The following is a 23,926-nucleotide window of genomic DNA, read 5'->3' as shown; positions in this document are numbered from 1 at the left end:
TGATTTCCTCCTTTTCCCCCATATCCCTCCATGCCTTAGCCTCAAGAGCTTTTCCTAATTCCTTCCTGAAATCACTCAACATTTTGGCCTTCACTACTTTCTGTGGGAGTGAATTCCACACATTCACCACCCTCTGGGTGAAGAAATTTCTCCTCACCTCAGCTCTAATCATCAAACTATGACCCCCAGTTCTGGACTCCCGCACCATCTGGAACATTCTTTCTCAATCTTCTCTGTCTGATCCTGTTAGAATTTTGTCAGTTTCTATGAGATCCCCTCTCCCCCTTCTAAATTCCAGTGAATATAATCCTAACCAACTTCGCCTCTCCTCATATGACAGATTATACCGCTAGGTCATCCCAGGAAGAGGCGATGGCCTCGTGGTATTATCGCTAGACTATGAATCCAGAAACTCAGCTAATGTTCTGGGCACCTGGGTTAGAATCCCGCCACCGCAGATGGTGAAATTTGAATTCAGTGAAAAATATCTGGAATTACGAACCTATCACTGACCATGAAACCATTATCGATTGTCAGCAAAACCCATCTGGTTCCTTTAGGGAAGGAAATCTGCCGTCCTTGCCCGGTCTGGCCTACATGTAACTCCAGAGCCACAGCCAATGTGGTTGATTCTCAAATGCCCTCCAAGGGCAACTAGCGATGGGCAATAAATGCTGACCCAGCCCAACCCCGAATGAATAAAAATAAAAATTAGAGTGGGACACCTTCGCTGCACTCCCTTGATAGCAAGGACATCCTTCCTCAGATAAGGACACCAAAGCTGCACATAATAGTCTAGGTGTGGCCTCACCTGACTGCCCCTCATCCTCAGGCTACAACCCCCCCTAGTTGGCCCTGACGCTAAGAGGCACAGATCAGCGAGGTTGTCAGTATCTTCTCTCAAGAGTAGGGGAGTCTAAAACTAGAAGGCATAGGTTTAAGGTGAGAGGGGAGAGATGCAAAAGGGTCCAGAGGGGTAATTTTTTCACACAAAGGGTGGCAAGTGTCTGGAACAAGCTGTCAGTGGTAGTAGTTGAGAGGGAGGTACAATTTTGTCTTTTAAAAAGCGTTTGTAGATAGTTACACGGGCAAGATGGGTATAGAGGGATATGGACCAAATGCGGGCAATTGGGACTAGCTTTGGGGTTTGAAAAGAAGGGCAGCATGAACAAGTTGGGCCAAAGGGCCTGTTTCCATGCTGTAAACCTCAATGACTTCAGTTCTGGACCTCGACCACTGGAAGGCAAGTACTTCCCCACCCCCTCCCCAACCCCTAAGGACATCAGTCTCCATCCTGCCCAAGATCTTGAACTTCTTAAAACAGACAAACAAGGCAGAGTGATGGGGATATTGGGAAATGATTCCAGAGCTCAAGCCCAGGCTACTGAAGTAGCTGAAGAGAATGGCAACCGATAGTAAGGAACAGGAATGGTCTTTGTGCATTGGTGAGCCCACCATGGGTATCCCAGCTGCTTCGCCCACACCACGGAACCAGGAACCAGCTCGGCATAAATAATGTCATTCTCTCTTCCATCCCAGACTTCCTCTGGTAGCTCGCACATGTTGTACAGGGGATCTGCAACACAGAGAAGGTTAACAGCAATTATTCAACTCAACAAGCATCCAACACCACGTCTTTTAGCATATTCTTAAAGTTTTATTTGTGAGTGTCACAAGTCAGCTTACATTAACACTGCAATGAAGTTACTGTGAAATTTCCCTCATCACTCTCTCGTTTCCCCCACCATCAACTCTGCCATCTCCCCCTCTCCCAGCGATCAAAGCTAGAATCTGCCCCCTCATCCATTTCCCCACAACCCCACCCCCACCCCAGTCCCCGCCCTCCACACTCCCCAGCAGTCACTGCCAGCATCTCCCTCTCCATCTTCCAACCACATACACCTTCCCACCATCCTCATGCCAAACCTGTATCAGAGGTGCCAGAGCACTGTCTGGGTCTCTCCCATTCCTCAGGGAAGGGATGGGGGGGCGGGGGGAAGCAGGGGGAAGGTGGGGGAATAGGGGGTGGGCAAGGTAGATGATACTCACCTTTGTAATCCCTGGAGGGATCCCCACAACAGGTTCATGTCTGGATGAATCTGTCGTAAAATAGCAGTGGGGAGGAAAATATGGTGAGGGGAGGGGGGGTCGATTAATTCTGTTAAAGTTAAGTTAAAAGTTTTTATGTTTCTTTATTTATTAGTCACAAGTAAGGCTTACATTAACACTGCAATGAAGTTATTGTGAAAACCCCCTAGTCGCCACACTCCGGTGCCTGTTCGGTAACACTGAGGGAGAATTTAGCACGGCCAATGCACCCTAACCAGCACGTCTTTCGGACTGTGGGAGGAAACCGGAGCACCCAGAGGAAACCCACGCAGATGTGGGGAGAACGTGCAGACTCCACACAGACACTGATCCAAGCCAGGAATCGAACCCAGGTCCCCGGCGCTGTGAGGCAGCAGTGCTAGCCACTGTGTCACCGTGCCGCCCAGTGCAAATCTATTAAAATGTCACTGGCAGACGGGGGCGTGGTTGGAGGAAATATCCTGAACATGATCACTCCGGGGAGAATCCCGTTTCCCGATTCTCCAGGGATTTCCAGCCCTCGCTGAGTGCGAATATGGTTGAATATTGACCTCACTGGATCTGCATGACAGGAAGGCCAGTAACCAGAGAGCCCAGATTAAAGCAAGTTGTTATTATCTGGAACCCGATGCATGAAAAGGGAGCGGCACCTTTCACTGGTAGCTTTGGATAGACAAACATTCGCAGGGTCTTCAGGAAAAGAGTGGGGATAAGGAGGAGTGGGGAGAGCTGTGTGCGAGAGCCAGCACAGGCAAGAGAGGCCGAATGGCCTCCTGGTACGCTGTATCATTCAGTGACCTGATGACTCATCCCACCACCTTATCTAACTCAACCTTGAATGAACCTCAGGATTTTTACCCTCAGTATCATAACCAGTAGGCACAGTGGCACAGTGGCTGGCACTGCTGCCAGAGAGTCTGCACATTCTCCCCCCTGCCGTGTCTGCGTGGGTTTCCTCCGGGTGCTCCGGTTTCCCGATAAATAAACTTTAAACTTAAATTCTCTCTCAGTTACCCGAACAGGTGCCGGAGTGTGGCAACTAGGGGATTTTACATAAGAATATAAGAACATAACAAATAGGAGCAGGAGTAGGCCATCTAGCCCTTCGAGCCTGCCCCGCCATTCAATAAGATCATGGCTGATCTGTCGTGGCGCAGTTCCACATTCCCGCCCTCTCCCCATAACTCTTAATCCCCTCGCTTATCAAAAACCCATCAACCCGCGTCTTAAAAATATTTAGCGAGGCAACCTCCACCACCTCAACGGGCAGAGAATTCCAGAGATTCACCACCCTTTGACTGAAGAAGTTCCTCCTCAACTCCGTTCTAAACCGTCCCCCCTTTATCTTGAGGCTGTGCGCCCTAGTCCTACTGTCCTTTCTGAGCGGGAAGAGTCTCTCCACCTCTATCCTATCCATCCCATTCATCATCTGATATGTCTCAATGAGATCTCCCCTCATTCTTCTAAACTCTAACGAGTACATTCACAGAAACTTTATTGCAGTGTTAATGTAAGCCGACTTGTGACACTAATAAATAAACTTATAAACTTAAATTCTTTCTCAGTGTTACTCGAACAGGTGCTGGAGTGTGGCAACTAGGGGGATTTTCACAGTAACTTCATTGCAGTGTTAATGTAAGCCAACTTATGACACTAATAAATAAATTTTAAACTTAAATTCTCCCTCAGTGCTACCCGAACAGGCGCCAGAGTGCAGAGACGAGGGGTTTTTCACAGTAACTTCATTGCAGTGTTAATGTAAGCCTACTTATGACAATAATAAATAAACTTTAAATTTAAATTCCCCCTCAGTGTGAATTGAACAGGCACCTGAGTGCAGAGACGAGGGGTTTTTCACAGTCACTTCATTGCAGTGTTAACGTAAGCCTACTTGTGTCACTAATAAATAAGCATAAATTCTCCCTCAGTGTTACCCGAACGGGCGCCGGAGTGTGGCGACTAGGGGATTTTCACAGTAACTTCATTGCAGTGTTAACGTAAGCCTACTTATGACAATAATAAATAAACTTTAAACTTAAATTCCCCCTCAGTGTTACCTGAGCAGGCCCTGGAGTATAGCGACTAGGGGATTTTCACAGCAACTTCATTGCGGTGTTAATGTGAACCGACTTGTGACACTAACGGATAAACTTGAAACTCTTAACAAGGGTCGAATCAATATCTTTGTAAAGTATTGCTTCTTTGCAATTTTATCTCTCGCCCCCAACGCTGACCCAAGAGCCCACAACAACAGCCAGCCCTCAGTAAGGAAACGTTCCCACCTCGTTCGGAATATGTTTCACCTCTGACAATAATAATTAAAAATAGCTCATGCGGAAGATTGTTCCTCTCCTCAGAGGACGGGCGAGCGAGTGGAAGCAATAACATCATTGTGTTTATTATGGGAGGATTACTCAGTACCTGGATTCTGACTGCATGTCCAGTACTCCGGCAGGGTTGCTGGATCCACATTGTCTGCCAGCCGTCTCCACTTCCCACATTTCTCCTTGCTGCACTGGACCCAGGTCACATAATTATCTGGGAGGAAATCAAAGGCACGAAATCAGCGCAGCCAGGCCTTCTGTCAACAACCGGTTCCCCAGGAGAGTAAGGGGCAGTCTGAAGTGTTTAAGGCCTCCGCAACTTGAGTCAAAAACAGTTGCAGCGACTCTTAAGCCGAGAGGGCGGCACGGTGGTGAGCAAGGACCTGGGTTTGATTCCCTGCTCAGGGTCACTGCTTGTGTGGAGTTTGCACGTTCTCCCCCCCGTGTCTGCATGGGTTTCCTCTGGGTGCTCCGGTTTCCTCCCACAGTCTGAAGGTGTGTAGGTGAGGTGGATTGGCCATGCTAAATTTCCCCTTAGTATCCAAAGATGTGCAGGTTAGGAGGATTGGCCATGCAAAATTGCCCCTTAGTGTCCAAAGATGTGTGGGTTAGGTGGATTGACCATGCTAAATTGCCCTTAGTGTCCAAAGATGTGCAGGTTAGTTGGATTGGCCATGCTGAATTGCCCCTTAGTGATCAAGGATGTGTAGGTTAGGTGGATTGGCCATGCTAAATTCTCCCTCACTGTTACCCAGACAGGCACCAGTGTGTGGCAAACTACAGGAATTTCACAGTAACTTCATTGCGGTGTTAATGTAAGCCTGCTCCAGTTGACATTCCATTGTAAGAGTGCAGGGCTAGCCGCCTGGCTGTATAAGGCTCTGGTCAGACCCCCATTTCGAACATTATGAGCAGTTTTGGGCCCCGTATCTAAGGAAGGATGTGCTGGCCATGGTAAAGGTCCAGAAAAAGTTCACAAGAATGATCCCTGAAATTAAGGGCTTGTCATTCGAAGAGCGTCTGAGGACTCTGGGTCAGTACTCCTTGGAGTTCAGAAGCATGAGGGGGAGTCTCATTGAAACTCATAAGATACTGTGGATGCGGGGAAGATGTTTCCATTTGTGGGAGAAACTGGGATACGCAGGCACAGTCTCAGAGTAAAGGGACGATCCTTCAGGAGCGGCATGGTGGCACAGTGGGTTAGCACTGCTGCCTCACAGCTCCAGGGACTTGGGTTTGATTCCCAGCTTGGGTCACTGCCTGTGTGGAGTCTGCACATTCTCCCCGTGTCTGTGTGGGTTTCCTCCAGGTTTTCCAGTTTCCTCCCACAGTCCAAAAGACCTGCTAGTTAGGGTGCATTGGCCGTGCTAAATTCTCCCTCAGTGTTACCCGAACAGGCGCCAGAGTGTGGCGACTAAGGGATTTTCACAGTAATTCAATGTAGTGTTAATGTAAGCCTACTTGTGACTAATAAATAAATTTAACATTAATACAGAGAATAAGGAGGAATTTCTTCAGCTTGAGAGGGGCGAATCTGTGAAACTCATTGCCAAGAAGGCTGTGGAGGCCAGGTCATTGAGTTTAAGACAGAGATAGATCGGTTCTTGATCAATAAAGGGATCATGGGTCATGGCGAAAAGGCAGGAGAATGGGGATGAAAGTCATATCAGCCATGATTGAATGGCCAAATTCTGCACCTATATCTTATGGTCTAATTTCTACAGTGCAGAAGGAGGCCATTCAGGCCATCAATCCTGCAGTGACAACACTTCCACCCAGGCCTTATCCTTACAACTTCACTTATTTTTCCTGGTAATTCCCCTGACTCTAAGGGGCAATTTCGTATTCAACCCATCTAACCTGCAGATCTTTGGACACTAAAGGGCAATTTAGCATAGCCAATCCCCCTAATCTGCATATCTTGGGACACTAAGGGGCAATTTAGCATGGCCAATCCACCCAACCTGTACATCTTTGGACACTAAGGACAATTTAACATGGCCAATCCACCTAACCTGTACATCTTTGGACACTAAGGACAATTTAACATGGCCAATCCACCTAACCTGTACATCTTTGGACACTAAGGACAATTTAACATGGCCAATCCACCTAACCTGTACATCTTTGGACACTAAGGACAATTTAACATGGCCAATCCACCTAACCTGTACATCTTTGGACACTAAGGACAATTTAACATGGCCAATCCACCTAACCTGTACATCTTTGGACACTAAGGACAATTTAGCATGATCAATCCGTCTAACCTACAATTCTTTGGACACTAAGGGACAATTTAGCATGGCTAATCCACCAAATCTATACATCTTTGGACACTAAGGGGCAATTTAGCCAGTCCAGCTAACCTGCACATCTTCGGAGAGTGGGAGGAAACCACAGCGCCCAGAGGAAACCCACTCAGAAAAGAGGAGAATGTGCAGACTCCACACTGACAGTGAGCCAAGCCAGGAATCAAACCCAGGTCCCTGGCACTGTGAGACAGCAGTGCTAACCACTGTGCCGACCTCTGTTTAAGCAACACGTTTAACTCCTTAGGAACAAACATCGAACAAATTTAGCAGCGAGTCACACAAGGCACTCTTAATCAAGAGGTGATCAAGAGGTAGTTACGAAGGAGCTGTGTCTCAAGGCAGACGATGGAGGTAGAGAAGCGGAATTTTCTCCTTCGGAAGGAAATTCAGAGCTTGGGGACTGAAGGTACAGCCGCCAATGGGGAGCAGTGATAAAATTAACTCAAAGCCCAATTATGGAGAGGCATGGTGGTTAGCACTGCTGCCTCACAGCACCAAAGACCCGGGTTCAATTCCAGCGTTGGGTGAAGGTTTGTGTGAAGACTGCATGTTTTCCCTGTGGCTGGTGGCTCTGACATCCATCATTATGAAGTGCTCCGAAAGACTAGTCATGGTACAAATCAATTCCAGCCTCCCAGATTGCCTGGATCCACTACAGTTTGCCCACTGCCGCAACAGGTCCACAGCCACAGATGCCATCCCCTGGCCCTGCACTCAACCCTGGAACACCCAGATAACAAGAACATCTATGTCAGAGTCCTATTTATTGACGGCAGTTCAGCCTTCAACACCATTATTCCCATGAAACTCATCTCCAAACTCGGTGGCCAGGGCCTTGGTTCCTCCCTCTGTGACTGGATGCCGAACTTACCAACTCACAGGCCACAATCAGTCAGAATCGGCAACAACACCCCGTCCACGATCATCCTCAACACCGGTGCCCCACAAGTTAACGTTTAGTTCTTCGTGTCACAAGTCGGCTTCCAGTATCACTGCAATGAAGTTACTGTGAAAATCCCCTAGCCGCCACACTTGGGAGCCTGTTCGGGTAACACTGAGGGAGAATTTAGCACGGCCAATGCACCCAACCAGCACATCTTTGGACACTAAGGGACAATTTAGCATGGCCAATCCACCTAACGTGCACACCTTTGGACGCTAAGGGGCAATTTAGCATGGCCAATCCACCAAACCTGCACATCTTTGGACACTAAGGGGCAAGTTAGCATGGCCAATCCACCTAACCAGCCCGTCTTTGGACACTAAGGGGCAATTTAGCATGGCCAATCTACCTAACCAGCACATCTTTAGACAGTAAGGGGCAATTTAACATGGCCAATCCACCTAACCTGAACATCTTTGGACACCAAGGGGCAAGTTAGCATGGCCAATCCACCAAACCTATATATGTTTGGACACTAAAGGGTGGTTTAGCATGGCTATTCCCCCTAACCTGCACATCTTTGGAAACTTACGGGCAATTCAGTATGGCCAATATACCTACACTGCACATCTTTGGACACGAAGAGGCAATGTGGCATGGCCAATCCACCCTAACTTGCACATCTTTTGGACAGTGGGAGGAAGCCGGAACACCCGGAGGAAACCCACGCAGACTCGGGGCGAGAACGTGCAGACTCCGCACAGACAGTGACTCGAGCCGGGAATTGAATCCGGCTCCCTGGTGCCGTGAGGCAGCAGTGCTAACCCACTGTGTCGCCCCTGCAAAAAAAAAAGCTACGACAGCTAGTACGGGTTTTGGCATTAGTGTGCACCACATTCACAGGATGAGTTAACGAACACCCACCAGTCCCCCACCACCCCCACCCCCGGACAGGCAGTTTTAATCCAGCACTAACTTTCTGATAATCAACCTTAACACTTGGTGAAAAATTGTGCGCTCGAGGCACGTAATTTATTTGAAATTGTCAAATGCTGTACTTTGTTTTTCAAAGTCCCAAATAAGGCTGGTATTAAAAAAAAAACCATTTTGTTTTGTGTTGTTTTTTTCAGTGGGGGAAGGAAATAGCTCTCTGGATTTTATTCTGGCTGGCTACTTCCTTCCTGATGCTCCAGAATATATCAATGCACTGACACAGAAACAGGGCACTAACACGTTCAATCAGTCTCCTGCATGTTTGCACATTAGTGAATCATACATTATCCGAGAGGCATTCTGGCTTCACTTCACAGGATATTTACAGAGCGGGAGGCCATTCGACCCATCACATCTACAATGGCTCTCCGAATCCCTCTCACTATTCACACAGTGCCGTTTCCCCAACTTCACCCCGTCACCACAACGCAGTCTCATTCTCTATCGCACGCCTCAGTTAAAGTTTTTGAAGTTTATTTTGTTGCTGTCACAGGTCGGCTGACATTAAGACCGCAATGAAGTTACTGTGAAACCGCCCCCCCCCACCCCCCCCACCCACAGTCGTCTCACTCTGGCGCCTGTTCGGGTCACACTGAGGGAGAATTTAGCATGGCCAATGGCACCCTAACCTGAACGTCTTTCGGACACTAAGGGACAATTTAGTATGGCCAATCCACCTAACCTGCACGTCTTTGGACACTAAGGGACAATTCAGCATGGCCAATCCACCTAACCTGCACATCTTTGGACACTAAGGGACAATTCAGCATGGCCAATCCACCTAACCTGCACATCTTTGGACACTAAGGGACAATTCAGCATGGCCAATCCACCTAACCCGCACGTTGTTGAACACTAAGGGATAATTTAGCATGGCCAATCCACCTAACCCACACATCTTTGGACTGTGGGAGGAAACTGGAGCACCCCGAGAAAACCCATGCAGACATGGGGAGAACATGCAGACTCCACACAGACAGTGGCCCCAAGCCCGGAATTGAACCCAGGTCCCTGGCGCTGTGAGGCAACAGTGCTGACCACTGTGCCACCCATGCCTTCACCACTCTCTCAGGCCAGTGATCTTAGGGACATCTCTGCAGGAGTTCCTCAGTGAGAAGTCTGACAACACCAGGTTTAAGTCCAGCCGATTTATTTGATAGTAAACTCACTAGCTTTCGCGGTTTCCCCCTTCGTCAGGTGAATGAAGAGTTCTGGCCTCAGACAGAGCATATAAAGCACAGACAGTTTATGGATTACTGATTAGAATGCGAATCACAGATTACTGATTAGAGTGCTCAGTGCTCCTTCCACTCACATTGTTAGCCACTTTCAGACTTGAACAGCAGGTTCAGTGTAAAGATTCGCATTCTAATCAGTAATCTGTCAACTATCTGTGCTTTATATGCTCTGTCTGAGGCCAGAACTCTTCATTCACCTGACGAAGAGGGAAAACTTGTGAGTTTACTATCAAATAAATTGGTTGGCCTTAAACCTGGTGTTGTCAGACTTCTTACTGTGTTTACCCCAGTCCAACGCCGGCATCTCCACATCAGGAGTTCCTCAGTACAGTGTCCCAGGCTCAACTAACTTCAGCTGTTTCATCTGTGACCTTCCTCCTGGCATGAGGTTAGATATGGGGGTGTTTGCCGATGATTGCACAATGTTCAGCACCACTGAACAAATCCCAAGTTACTGAAGCAGTCCACAACCAAATGCAGCAAGACCTGGACAATATCCAGGCTCGGGCTGACAAGTGGCAAATAACATTCATGCCACAAAAATGCCAGGCGAAGTCCGTCTCCAACAAGAGAGGATCGACCCATCGCCCTTTCATATTCAATTGCATTGTCTCTTAAAGGTGGCACAGCGGTTAGCACTGCTGCCTCACAGCGTCAGGGACCCGAGTTCGATTCCCGGCTCGGGTCACTGTCCGTGCAGAGACTGCACGTTCTCCCCGTGTCTGCGTGGGTTTCCTCTGGGTGCTCCAGTTTCGTCCCACAGTCCGAAAGACATGCTGGTTAGGGTGCACTGGCTGTGCTAAATTCTCCCTCAGTGTTCCCCCAACAGGCGCTGGAGCGTGGACACTAGGGGATTTTCACGGTAATTTCATTGCGGTGTTAATGTAAGCCTTACTTGATTTGATTTGATTTACTATTGTCACATGTATTGGGATTCAGTGAAAAATATTGTTCCTTGTGCGCTATACAGAATCATAGAACCCTACGTGCAGAAAGAGGCCATTCGGCCCATTGAGTCTGCACCAACCACAATCCCACCCAGGCCCTACCCCCATATCCCTACATATTTATCCGCTAATCCCTCTAACCTACGCACCTCAGGACACTTAGGGGCAATTTTCGCATGGCCAATCAACCCAACCCGCACATCTTTCGACTGTGGGAGGAAACTGGAGCACCCGGAGGGAACCCATGGAGACACGAGGAGAATGTGCAAACTCCACACAGACAGTGACCCGAGCTGGGAAACAACCCCAGGTCCCTGGAGCTGTGAAGCAACAGTGCTAACCCACTGTGCTACCGAGCCGCAGTGAAAAGTATTGTTTCTTGCACGCTATACAGATAAAGCATACAGTTCATAGAGTACATAAGGGAGAAGGATTTGATTTAATTTATTATTGTCACATGTATTGGGATACAGTGCAAAGTATTGTTTCTTGCGCACTATGCAGACAAAGCATACCGTTCATAGAGTACATCGGGGAGAAGGATTTGATTTAATTTATGATTGCCACATGTATGTGATATAGTGAAAAGTATTGTTTCTTGCGCGCAATACAGACAGAGCATGCCATTCATAGAGAGGAAATGAGAGCGTGCAGAGTGTAGTGTTACAGTCATAGCTAGGGTGAAGTGAAAGATCAACTTAATGCAAGGCAGGTCCATTCAAAAGTCTGACAGCAGCAGGGAAGAAGCTGTTCTTGAGTCGGTCGGTACGTGACCTCAGACTTTTGTATCTTTTTCCCGATGGAAGAAGGCAGAAGAGAGAATGTCCGGGGTGTGTGGGGTCCTTCCTAATGCTGGCTGCTTTTCCCGAGGCAGCGGGAAGTGAGACAGAGTCAATGGATGGGAGGCTGGAGTGCGTGATTGGGCTATATTCACAAACTTTTATCGTTCCTTGAAGTCTTGGGCAGAGCAGGAGCCTGTACCAAGCTGTGAGACAACCGGAAAGAATGCTTTCTATGGTGCATCTGTAAAAGTTAGTGACTTCACCACTCTCTCAACGGGCGGCACAGTGGCACAGTGGTTAGCTCGCTGCCTCACAGCGCCAGGAACCCAGGTTCAATTCAGGCCTTGGATCACGGTATGTGTGGAGTTTGTACGTTCTCCTCGTGTCTGAGTGGGTCTCCTCCGGGTGCTCCAGTTTCCTCCCACCGTCCAAAGACGTGCGGGTTAGGTCGATTGACCGTGATAAATTGACCCTCGTGTCAAGGGGTAAATATGTGGGATTACGGGAATAGGGCCTGGGTGGGATTGTGTTCAGTGCAGGCTCAATGGGCCGAATGGCCTCCTTCGGCGCTGTAGGATTCTATTCTATAGTTGTAGCTGACGTCAAGTATCCTTGTTTACAAATTTCATTGCCGTGCAAATGTAAGCCGACTTATGACACTAATAAATAAACTTTCAATCAGGAGATTTTAAATTAACGATCGAGATTTCCCTTCCTTCTGTGGGATTTTTACTCTGCGAGGAACGGTGACTACTTTTTTTTGCTGGAGCAGTACCACACTCCGACCAGCAGATGGCTGTGCTTCTGTACGTGGTTGACCGTTCATTTTTTTCCGCCCCCCCCCCCCCCCCACCTCCCCCCTCCCCCCTCCCAGCGTCCAGTCTGCTGGGTCCCCACCCCGAGTAGAAATGAGGGTCAAACCGGTTCATTTACAAGTGTGAATGCACAGCCTGCCTGGGATCATCGGCAAAGCAGCCCAGGTAAAGATTACAGAGCAGCACTCACTGAACAGTGAAACTGAATTCGTGCCAATCACAGATTCCCTGCAGTGCAGAAGGAGGCCGTTCAGCCCATCAGGTCTGCACCGGCTCCCTGAAAGAACACTCCGCCTCGGCCCACACCCCACTCACCCTTTCCCCGTAACCCCATGCATTTTGGCATGGCTGATCCAACCAATTTACATATCCCTGGACACTAGGGGACAATTTAGCATGGCCAATCCACCTAACCTGCACATCTTCGGACGCTAAGGGGCAATTTAGCATGGCCAATCTATCTAGCTTGCACATCTTTGGACTCTAAGGGGCAATTTAGCATGGCCAATCCACCTAACCTGCACATCTTTGGACTCTAAGGGGCAATTTAGCATGGCCAATCTATCTAACTTGCACATCTTTGGACACTAAGGGTCAATTTAGCATGGCCAAGCCACCTAACCTGCACATCTTTGGACTGTGGGAGGAAACCAGAGCACCCAGAGGAAACCCACGCAGACATGGGAGGAGAATGTGCAGACTCCACACAGACAATGACCCAAGCCAGGATTCAAACCCACATCACTGGCGCCGTGAGGCAGCAGTGCTAACCACTGTGCCACCGTGCTGTGTCATTCCACTTTGCACGCAATTCAGTGGGTTGAAGTGGGTCTGGCCTATTTCTGCGAGGTGTGATGTTACACTGGATAAACACGAACACTGCTATTTTTCAAGGGCAGCGAAGGTGTGTTAAAACTTCGCCTCAGGCGGTCGAATGTTTCTCTCTCCTGTACTAACAGATCCTTTTAGACTTTTCTGGGTTGCATCATCGGGCAGCTGGGGTGGCATAGCAGGTTAGCACTGATGCCTCACAGCGCCAGGGACCCGGATTCAATTCCCGGCTTGGGACACTGTCTGTGCGGAGTCTGCACGTTCTCCCCGTGTCTGCGCGGGTTTACTCCGTGTGCTCCGGTTTCCTCCCACAGTCCAAAAGACATGCTGGTTAGGGTGCATTGGCCGTGCTAAATTCTCCCTCAGTGTTACCCCAAACAGGAGTATGGCGACTAGGGGATTTTCACAGTAACTTCATTGCAGTGTTAATGAAAACCTGGCTTGTGACTGATACATAAACTTCACTTTATCAATGTCAGTTGGCATCTAATGGGTAACAGACGCACTGGCAAAGCGGCCACCACATGCTGCACCTGTTCCTCCACTGCCCGTCCCTTTCGACACAGCGTCAAGAGCAAACATAAAGGGTTAGTTCATCACTGCCTCCCCTGGGATCCAGATGTCTGCCAACTGCGCTCATTTTAAAATCATGTGCCTCTTATTCAAAACATTTCAAACTTAAAGTGAAAGATTGTGTATTAGTTTATAATATTATAATTATAAGAAGTTTAATGGATGGCACAGCAGTTCGCACCAGTGACCCGGGTTCAACCCCCCCGCTCCCCTCCCACCCCCCCCCCCACCCCCCCCAACCACCCCCCACCCCCACTGGCTGGGGTCACTGTTGGTGTGGAGTCTGCACGTTCTCCCCACCGTGTCTGCGTGGGTTTCCTCCGGGTGCTGTGGTTTCCTCCCACAGTCTGAAAAGACATGCTGAGTCAAAGAGGTTTCCAGCATGGAAACAGGCCCTTTGGCCCAATTTGTCCACGCCGCCCTCTTTTCTAAACTTCTAAGCTAGTCCCAATTGCCCACGTTTTGGCCCATATCCCTCTATACCCATCTTACCCATGTAACTGTCTAAAAGCTTTTTAAAAGACAAAATTGTACCTGCCTGTACGACTACCTCTGGCAGCTCGTTCTAGACACTCACCACCCTCTGTGTCCAAAAATTGCCCCTCTGGTTTTGTATCTCTCCCCTCTCACCTTAAACTTATGCCCTCTAGTTTTAGACTCCCCTACCTTTGGGAAAGATGTTGACTGTCTAGCTGATCTGTGCCCCTCATTGTTTTATAGACTTCTATAAGATCATCCCTTATCCTCCGACGCCTTAAGAGAAAAAAAATCCCAGTCTATTCAACCTCTCCTTATAACTCAATCCGTCAATGCTGATTAAGTGCATTGGCCACGCTAAATGTTCCCTCAGTGTTATCTGAGCAGTGGTCGGAGTGTGGCAACTTGGGGAATTTCACAGTACCTTCATTGCAGTGTGCGTGTAAGCCTTACTTGCAACTAATAAATAAAAACTTTAAACCTTAAGGAGTTTCAGAACACCAGGTTAAAGTCCAACAGGTTTATAGATGGAATCAGGAGCTTTTGGAGCACTGCTCCTTCATCAAGTTTATTTATTAGTGTCACAAGTTAGCTTAGATTAACACTGCAATGAAGTTACTGTGAAAATCTAGCTATTCCCCTAGCTCGTCACCCTGGCACTAAGGGGTAGTTTAGCATGGTTAAGCCTCCTAACTTGTCGATGGCCCGACTAGAGAGGGAATAAAACTTGACCTCCTCTTGGGAAATAAGAAAGGGGAGGTGACAGAAGTGTTAGTGAGAGATCACTTTGGGACCAGTGACCGTAATTCCATTAGTATTAAGGTAGATATGGAGAATGACTGTTGAGAAAAGCATGGATGTTCAGGAACTTGGGGAAATGAACAGTGATGTCTTGAGGAGTGTACATACTACAGAGAAGGCGGTGCTGGAAGTCTTGAAGTGCATCAAGGTAGATGAATCCCCGGGACCTGATGAAGTGTATCCCAGGACGTTGTGGGAGGCTAGGAAGGAAATTGCAGGTCCGTTGGCGGAGATATTTGAATCATCGACAGCCACAGGTGAGGTGCCTGAAGATTGAAGGTGGCAATGCTGTGCCTTTGTTTAAGAAGGGCTGCAGGGAAAAGCCTGGGAACTATAGGCCAGTGAGCCTCACATCTGGAGTGGGTAAGTTGTTGGAAGGTATTCTGAGAGACAGGATCTACAGGCATTTAGAGATGCAGCAACTGATTAGGGACAGTCAGGATGGCTTTGTGAGTGGAAAATCATGCCTCACAAATTTGATTGAGTTTTTTGAAGGGGTAACCAAGAAGGTAGATGAGGGCAGTGCAGTTGGTGTTGTCTACATGAACTTTAGCAAGGTCTTTGATAAGGTACCGCATGGGAGGTTGTTGCATAAGTTTAAATCTCACGGGATCCAGGGTGATGTAGCGACATGGATACAAAATTGGCTTCTTTGGAGAGGATTGTTTTTCAAACTGGAGGCCTGTGACCAACGGTGTGCCTCAGGGATTGGTGCTGGATCCACTGTTATTTGTCATTTATATCAATGATTTGGATGAGAATTTAAGAGGCATGGTTAGTTAATTTGTAGATGACACCAAGATTGATGACACAGTGGACAGTGAAGAAGGTGTATTTGAATAACGTTTTTGATTGCATTCTCCAAACCTAAAGTGAGAATTTGATTGTGTTGTGGTTTTCCAGTTACTGAGCCACAGTTGCAGAATTTTGGTCATTAGACCTTTCATTTGTCATGGAGTCTGAGGCAGCAGCAGTGTATGCTAGGTGCAGCAGTCAAAACACAGTCTGAAGCTAGTATATGGATGTGAATCTGGAAATGAAAAGGGGAGATCTACACATCTATTATGGACAAGAAGAAGAATACCCAGTTGCTTTCAAAATTGTTAAATGATCCTGTGGGCAAATGAACTACATAGTTTGATGCTGAGCCATTCAGATCAGCAAGATCTGTTGTTTAGTTCTGGTCTAGCTTGTTGACCGCTCTGAAATAGAGGAATTATCATAGATTATAGAATCCTATAGTGCAGGAAGAGGCCCTTGGGCCAATCGAGTCTGCACCGACCACAATCCCACCCAGGCTCCACCCCCATATCCCTACATATTTTACCTGCTAATCTCTCTAATCTACGCATCTCGGGACACCAAGGGGCAATTTTAGCATGGCCAATCAATCTAACCCGCACATCTTTGAATTGTTTGGGCAATGCCAATTTAATGATGTAAATAGAAAAAAGATGTTGACTGCTGATAAGGTTGGCAGCCAAAAAACAATGATTTGAGATAATTGATGAATAACAGAGGGACCATGAGTTTTTGTTTATGCAGAGAGTTATGCTGTGGAATACAATGCCTCAGAGCTTGGTGAGAAGATGTTTAATAGCAACTTTCAATGGGAATTGGATAAATACTTGGAATAGGAAAGAAAATGCTATTATGGGCACAGCAGGTTAGTGGAACTAATTGGATAGTTTTCAAAAGGAAAGTATATATACAGTGGGCTGAATGGCCTCCTTTGCCATATTACTGAATTATCCAGGATTGCAGCAGGATCTTGATCAATTGGGCCAATGGGCTGATGAATGGCAGATGGAGTTTAATTTAGACAAATGCGAGGTGATACATTTTGGTAGGTTAAACCAGGGCAGGACTTACTCAGTTAATGGTAGTACATTGGCAAGAGTTATAGAACAAAGAGATCTAGAGATACATAGCTTCATAGCTCCTCGAAAGTGGAGTCACAGGCTGACAGAGTGAAGAAGGCATTTGGCATGCTTGGTTTCATTGGTCAGAACATTGAATACAGGAGCAGGGACGCCTTGTTGAAGTTGTTCAAAACATTGTTAAGGTCACACTGTGTACAGTTCCAGTCACTTATTATAGAAAGGATATTATTAAACGAGAAAGAGTGCAGAAAAGATTTACTAGGATGCTACTGGGGTTTGATGGTTTGAGTTATAAGGAGAGGCTGGATAGACTCGGACTTTTTCTCCTGGAGTGTAGGAGGTTGAGGGGTGACCTTATAGGGGTCTATAAAATAATAAGGGGCATAGATCAGTTGGATGGTCAATATCTTTCCCCAAGAAGGAGTCTAAAACTAGAGGACATAGGTTTCAGGTGAGAGATGCAAAAGGATCCAGAGGGACAATTTTCTCAAAGGATGGTGAATGTCTGGAACAAGCTGCCAGAGCTGGCAGTAGAGGTTGGTACAAATTTGTCCCAAAAGCGATTAGACAGTTACGTGGGTCTGATGGGTATAGAGGGATACGGGCCAAACGTGGGCAATTGGGACTAGCTTAGTGGTTAAAAAAAGGGCCTGCATGGACAAATTGGGCTGAAGAACCTGTTTCCGTACTGCAAACTTGTATGACTCTATGAATGACCCAAGCAGGGAATTAAACCTCGGTCCCTGGCAATGGAGGCAGCAGTGCTAACCACTGTGCCACACTGTAATTGGAGTGTGTGTGAGTGTGAGCGTGAGTGAGTGTGAATATGTATGAGTGTGCGTACGAGCTTGTATGTGTGTGTTTGAGTGTATTTGTGTGTGTCTGTCTGAGTTACTGTTGTGTGAGTCAATGTGCGTGTGTGTGACTGTGTTCGTGTGTGTGACTGTGTTCGTGTGTGTTTGTGTGTCTGTAAATGTGTGTGTGTGTGTGTATGTGCGTGAGTGCTTGTGTTTGAGTGCGTGTGTATGTTGTGTGTGTATGTTATGTGTTGTGTATGTGTGAGCATATGAGAGTGTGTGAGAGAGTGTGCATGTGTGTGTGGGGGGGGCGCAATGTGAACAGTCTGACCACTCAACATTCCCCATTTCTTTGCTCCGTGAATTTTCAATCTGTTACACTGCAGTCTGCCAGCGGGTAACTAGCTGGCATGCAGTGGCAGACGGTATAACGAAAGCTAACTCCACCCTCATGTTAAGCCTTTCTCTACAGTCGACAGGTTAGCACTGCCCAAAGCATCCTTGCTTACTCACTCAATCATAGAACTGTGGAATCTCAACAGTGCAGGAGGCCATTTGGCTCATAGACCCTCCAACAGAGCATCTCTCCCAGGCTGTATCCCAGTAATTCCATACATCCTCCTAACTCACGCATCTTTGGACACTAAGGGGCAATTTAGCATTGCCAATCCATCTGACCAGCACAACTTTGGACACTAAGGGACAATTTAGCATGGCCAACCCACCTAACCTGCACATCTTAGGACACTAAGGGGGCAATTTAGCATGGCCAATCCATCTGACCAGCACATCTTTGGATACTAAGAGGCAATTCAGCATGACCAATCCATCTGACCAACTCATCTTTGGATACTAAGAGACAATTAAGCATGGCCAAGCCACCTAACTTGTGCATCAGTGCTAACGACTGTGTTGCTTCACAGTGCCTGGGACCTGGGTTCGATTCCCGGCTCGGGTCACTGTCTGGGTGGAGTCTGCACGTTCTCCCCATGTCGGCGTGGGTTTCCTCCAGGTGCTCCTGTTTCCTCCCACAGTCATAAGAACATAAGAAATAGGTGCAGGAGTAGGCCATCTAGCCCTTCGAGCCTGCCCCGCCATTCAATAAGATCATGGCTGATCTAAAGTGGCTCAGTTCCACTTTCCCTCTTTCTCCCCATAACCCTTAGTTCCCTTGCCTACCAAAAACCTATCTACCCGTGTCTTAAATATATTTAGCAAGGTAGCCTCCACCATTTCAACGGGCAGAGAATTCCAGAGATTCACCACCCTTTGAGTGAAGAAGTTCCAGTCCAAAGATGTGTTGTTTAGGTTGCATTGGCTGTGCTAAATTCTCCCTCAGTGTTACTCGAACAGGCATCAGAGCGTGGCGACTCGGTGATTTCCACAGTGATTTCATTATAGAATCCCAACAGTGCAGAAGGGGACCATCCGGCCCATTGAGTCTGCACCGACCATAATCCCACCCAGGCCACTTCCCCTTAACCCCATTCATTTACACTAGCTAGTCCCTAGCTACTGTTCTTTGGATGGGGGGGGCTTCGAGTTCAGTCAGGCAGCACGGTCGGTGTAGGCTTGGAGGGCCTAAGGGGCCCAAAGATGTGTTGTTTAGGTTGCATTGGCTGTGCTAAATTCTCCCTCAGTGTTACTCGAACAGGCATCAGAGCGTGGCGACTCGGTGATTTCCACAGTGATTTCATTATAGAATCCCAACAGTGCAGAAGGGGACCATCCGGCCCATTGAGTCTGCACCGACCATAATCCCACCCAGGCCACTTCCCCTTAACCCCATTCATTTACACTAGCTAGTCCCTAGCTACTGTTCTTTGGATGGGGGGGGCTTCGAGTTCAGTCAGGCAGCACGGTCGGTGTAGGCTTGGAGGGCCTAAGGGGCTGTTCCTGTGCTGTAATTTTCTTTCATCTTTGTCCCTCTGACACTAAGGAACAATCCACCATTGCTAATCCACCCAACCCGCACATCTTGTGGAGGAACATGACATCACTGGTTGGAAATTCTTGGGTCTCGCCTTACCCTGCGCATGTGCACACTCCAAGAGGTGCTGTCAATTTCGCTGGGGTAACAATGGCCAATGCTGTTTTGCCGTCATCGAATCTGGGTCCCTTGTCGCTCAGAGCAATAACGTTAAGGGATTTTCACAGAATTGCTCATTTGGACCTGTTGTTCTCCATGGAAAACCTCAACAGGGACAAAATGGAAAGAGCCGAGAGCTTCAAGTTTTTAGGTGTCCAGATCACCAACAACCTGGCCTGGTCCCCCCATGCCGACACTGCAGTTAAGAAAGCCCACTAACGCCCCGACTTTCTCAGAAAACTAAGGAAATTTGGCATGTCAGCTATGACTCTCACCAACTTTTACAGATGCACCACAGAAAGCGGTCAGCATAATTAAGGACCCTACGCACCCCAGACATCCTCTCGTCCACTTTCTTCCATCAGGAAAAAGATACAAAAGTCGGAGGTCACGTGCCAAATGACTCAGGAATAGCTTCTGCCATCGGACTTTTGAACGGGCCTATCTCACATTAAGCTGATCTTTCTCTACACCCTAGCTTTGATTGTTAACACTACATTCTGCATCTCTCATTTCCTTCTCCATGAACGGTATGCGTTGTCTGTATCGCGCACAGGAAACAATACTTTTCACTGTATCTCAATACACGTGAAGTAGGGAAAGGGTTAATGCATTTTGTACCTTGAAGGAGGGAAAGGGTTAATGGATTTTGTACCTAGAATATATCACAAACATAACCCTTCATCATGGCTGATCTTCCCAGGCTTATGTTGCTCCTGGCATTAATGTAAATTACTTGTTCATGTCTTTCATTCTTTAACTCTCAAAGACAAACGGTCAGATGTGAATATAGATGGTCAGATGTGAATATAAAGACAAATGGTCAAATGTAAATATAAGGACATCATCAGGTGTGAATGTTATTTTGCAGACATCGCAAACCTTGCCTGTTTATATTAAATTTACATCATTAAACAGCTGCTGTTGGGAAGCCGCGATCACACAAAGTAACTTCAAAGACAGAAGCCGTAAATACACAAGTAACTTCAAGGACAGAGATGCCGAAGCAGTCGTAGGCGTTGTAACTGAAGAAGGAAGATCAAAGATTTTGACCGGAATTGGAAGTTTGTGTCATGATTGTTACTAAGAATCATGATGTGTGAATACCCACTTGTATTTGAGTTCCATGAGAAGTCTGGCAGTCCTTATTTAGAACCAGTTTCTCCCAACGCTCTGGAATAAAAGCCAGAGCTTTGAAATAAAAGCCACTGTATTTTGACTCGCTGACAATCTCAGAGGTATTATTTTACCTACAACACATGTGACAATAATAAATCAAATCAAATCCTTCTTCCCCTACGTACTCTATGAATGGTATGCTTTGTCTGTATAGCACGCAAGAAACAATACTTTTCACTGTATCCCAATACGTGTGACAATAATAAATCAAACCAAATCCTTCTCCCCTATGTACTCTATGAAGGGGATACTTTGTCTGTATAGCGCGCAAGAAACAAAACATTTCACTGTATACCAATACAAGTGACAATAATAAATCAAATCAAATCAAACATGCCTTGTACGTAGTGTGACGAGAAAAATAACACCAAACTAAGGAGTTGCATCGGCAGGACTATTTATTGTTTCACATTTGGAAACACAAACACATTGGTACCTTTTGCTCTTTACGTTAAGCACCCGCCCCTTTCCCGCAACTGTTCCCCTCTTTTGTCCCGCCAACCCTGCCCCTATGCACCAATCGCCAACCAAGGTGGTTGCAAGTGGCTTCTGCCAAGGAGTCGGCCTTCCAAGTTACCTGAGTGTGTTCCGGGATGGTCTAACCTTTTGCGCGCGCGCGCTTTCTCCCTCGGGAGATAATTCCCACTCAGTCTTTTCCTCCCAGGCAAGGTTTGGAAGGGTACCGAATGCGCACACATCGTGCATAGCTAAACTCACCCCCGCCTCCCTGTTGGACATTAGAACGACTTCCCTTTTAAGCATTCTCCAAGTTCACAGTTTCCACAGTACCATAGAATCCCGACAGTGCAGAAGTCTGCATCGAGTCTGCACCGACCACAATCCTATCCAGACTCTATCCTCATGACGCCACACATTTACCTTAGCTAATCTCCCTGACACTAAAGGGCAATTTAGCATGACCAATCCCCCTAATCTGCATATCTTGGGACACTAAGGGGCAATTTAGCATGGCCAATCCACCTAACCTGCACATCTTTGGATACTAAGGGGGCAATTTAGCATGGCCAGTCCACCTAATCTTTACATCCTTGGACACTAAGGGGCAATCTAGCATAATCAATCCAGCCAACCCACACATCTTTGGACACAAAGGGGCAATTTAGCGTGGCCAATCCACCTAACCTGCACAACTTGGGACACTAAGGAACAATTTAGCATGACCAGTCCATTAACTTGCACATCTTTCAGACTGTGGGAGGAAACTCATGCAGACATGGGAGGGAGAACATGCAAACTCCACACAGACAGTGACCCGAGGCCGGAATTGAACCCGGGTCCCTGGCACTGTGGGGCAGCAGTGCACTGCCACTGTGCCATCGCCCTTTCCCCGATGAAAAGAGAAAGGAATCTGAAATGGCACCCGACAGGAAAACAGAAACTGAAAACGTTTTAAAAGCGGATGTAAACAGGCGCTGCGGGAATTTCACATTGTGCATCCCAAGGTAATCCATTGCCTCACATGCTTCTGTTCACTAGCAAATGACTGGGGAACCAAATGGCGTTGGGAGTGGCGGGTATGGATGGGGGAAAGGGATCACAAACGAACTTCCTTCACATCTGCTGGTTTCAACCACATAGAACAAAAATGTCAACACGCAACGACCTCCACGATCAAACCGTCTCACCAAACAGAACAGCTCCTCCCTTTCAAAGTCATAGAGTAATCTGGTCAGCTCAAAACAACCGCTAAGGTAACAGGCTATTATTGTACAAACTCCACTGACCATTGAGACTCTAAACTGCGCCAAACCCGCTGGTCTTTGGCTCTCCCCTTACACGCCTACTCTATCCACCTTCGAGGGCGTCTCAACACTGCGGCTCGTCGCAGATGACCGGCGTTTCCTGAGCGTGGCGGGTGCCAAAGGAGTGGCGGCGGGCACCCGGCTCTCCGCGGCATCCTGCTGCCTGCTGGGGGCGGGGACGGGTATCACCTCCTGCTGGACCCCCTTGTCGGGGCTCTGGCAGGCCGCCGCGATTCGCGCGTGGGCACCGGGCAGCAGGGCAGTGCTGACGCTGTGGAGGAGCTCCACCAGGACTGACATCTGGCCGGACAGCCTGACCAGCCTCTTGCCCAACCTCCGGGAGAAGCCGTCGATCCCTCCGCCAAGGGTCTCCCGCAGCTGCATCAGGTCCCGGTGCAGTGTGCGGAACCCCTCCTGCTGCAGCTCCAGGAATCTGGAGGCTAGGACCTCCTCCACCACCTCCCCCGCCGACCGCTGGCACCCAAACGCCAAGCCGCCCCCGCCTTGGCCAACCTCTCCCCCGCCCTCCCTGGGAAGACTCCTGGAAGCACTTTGGTCGGGGCTATCCCGGACACTCTCCTCCTCCTCCTCCTCCTTTGGCAGGTAGTCTCGCACAGCCGTTGGAGTGGCCCAAGGATCGGAGCTGCCAGCTGCCATATCCTGGCTACTGTCCCCGCGAGAAGGCTCCATGGACCCGCTCCCTCTGGTGGTGTCTGACCTGGATGTGACGATGAAGGGGGGGCTGGGCCGGTTGCTGAACTCTGAGGATGAGAACCATTGAGATATTACAATATCAGGTAAGAATCTTTGACCCCCCCACAACCACACCTCGCTTTCCACCCCCCCTCCTCCCCCAGCTCCCCCTCCCCTTCCTCCAGCCCTGCCCTAAACATTGAACTAACTACCTTCAAGCCTCAGCAACGAGGGTGATAGAAGGGCGGGGGAATCTAAACTGTATTTTTGCTGCCCTGATGACTTTTTTGACCATTATCCAGTTGATTCAATTTTCAATAAAATACCTAGCGTTTTATTCGATTCCTGTTCATCTCATTAGCCCATCCGACCCAACCCACCAAATCCGCCCCCCCCCGACCTTTCCAATAAGTCCCCATAATTATAATGGAGCAATTTTACCATGCAGCATAACA

General features: G+C 48.0%; 1 protein-coding gene across 1 annotated transcript in view; it reads right to left on the bottom strand.

Moving 5' to 3' along the window:
* LOC145338983 (uncharacterized) overlaps positions 1 to 23,926 on the bottom strand; it is an 88,636-nt gene that overhangs the window by 26,719 nt on the left and 37,991 nt on the right. The window contains exons 9-11 of the mRNA XM_080183403.1: positions 22,817 to 23,539; positions 4,510 to 4,626; positions 1,456 to 1,576 (exon numbers count right to left, since the gene is read on the bottom strand). Coding sequence (XP_080039529.1) covers positions 1,456 to 1,576; positions 4,510 to 4,626; positions 22,817 to 23,539 — 961 coding nt within the window. The remainder of the gene's footprint in view (positions 1 to 1,455; positions 1,577 to 4,509; positions 4,627 to 22,816; positions 23,540 to 23,926) is intronic.

The sequence above is a fragment of the Carcharhinus amblyrhynchos genome, unplaced genomic scaffold (genome assembly GCF_965287045.1).
Source record: "Carcharhinus amblyrhynchos unplaced genomic scaffold, sCarAmb.v2.hapA chromosome_277, whole genome shotgun sequence".
Taxonomy (NCBI): domain Eukaryota; kingdom Metazoa; phylum Chordata; class Chondrichthyes; order Carcharhiniformes; family Carcharhinidae; genus Carcharhinus; species Carcharhinus amblyrhynchos.
Note: the sequence above shows the minus strand (reverse complement) of the source record. Positions and strands in the feature narration are given on the sequence as shown.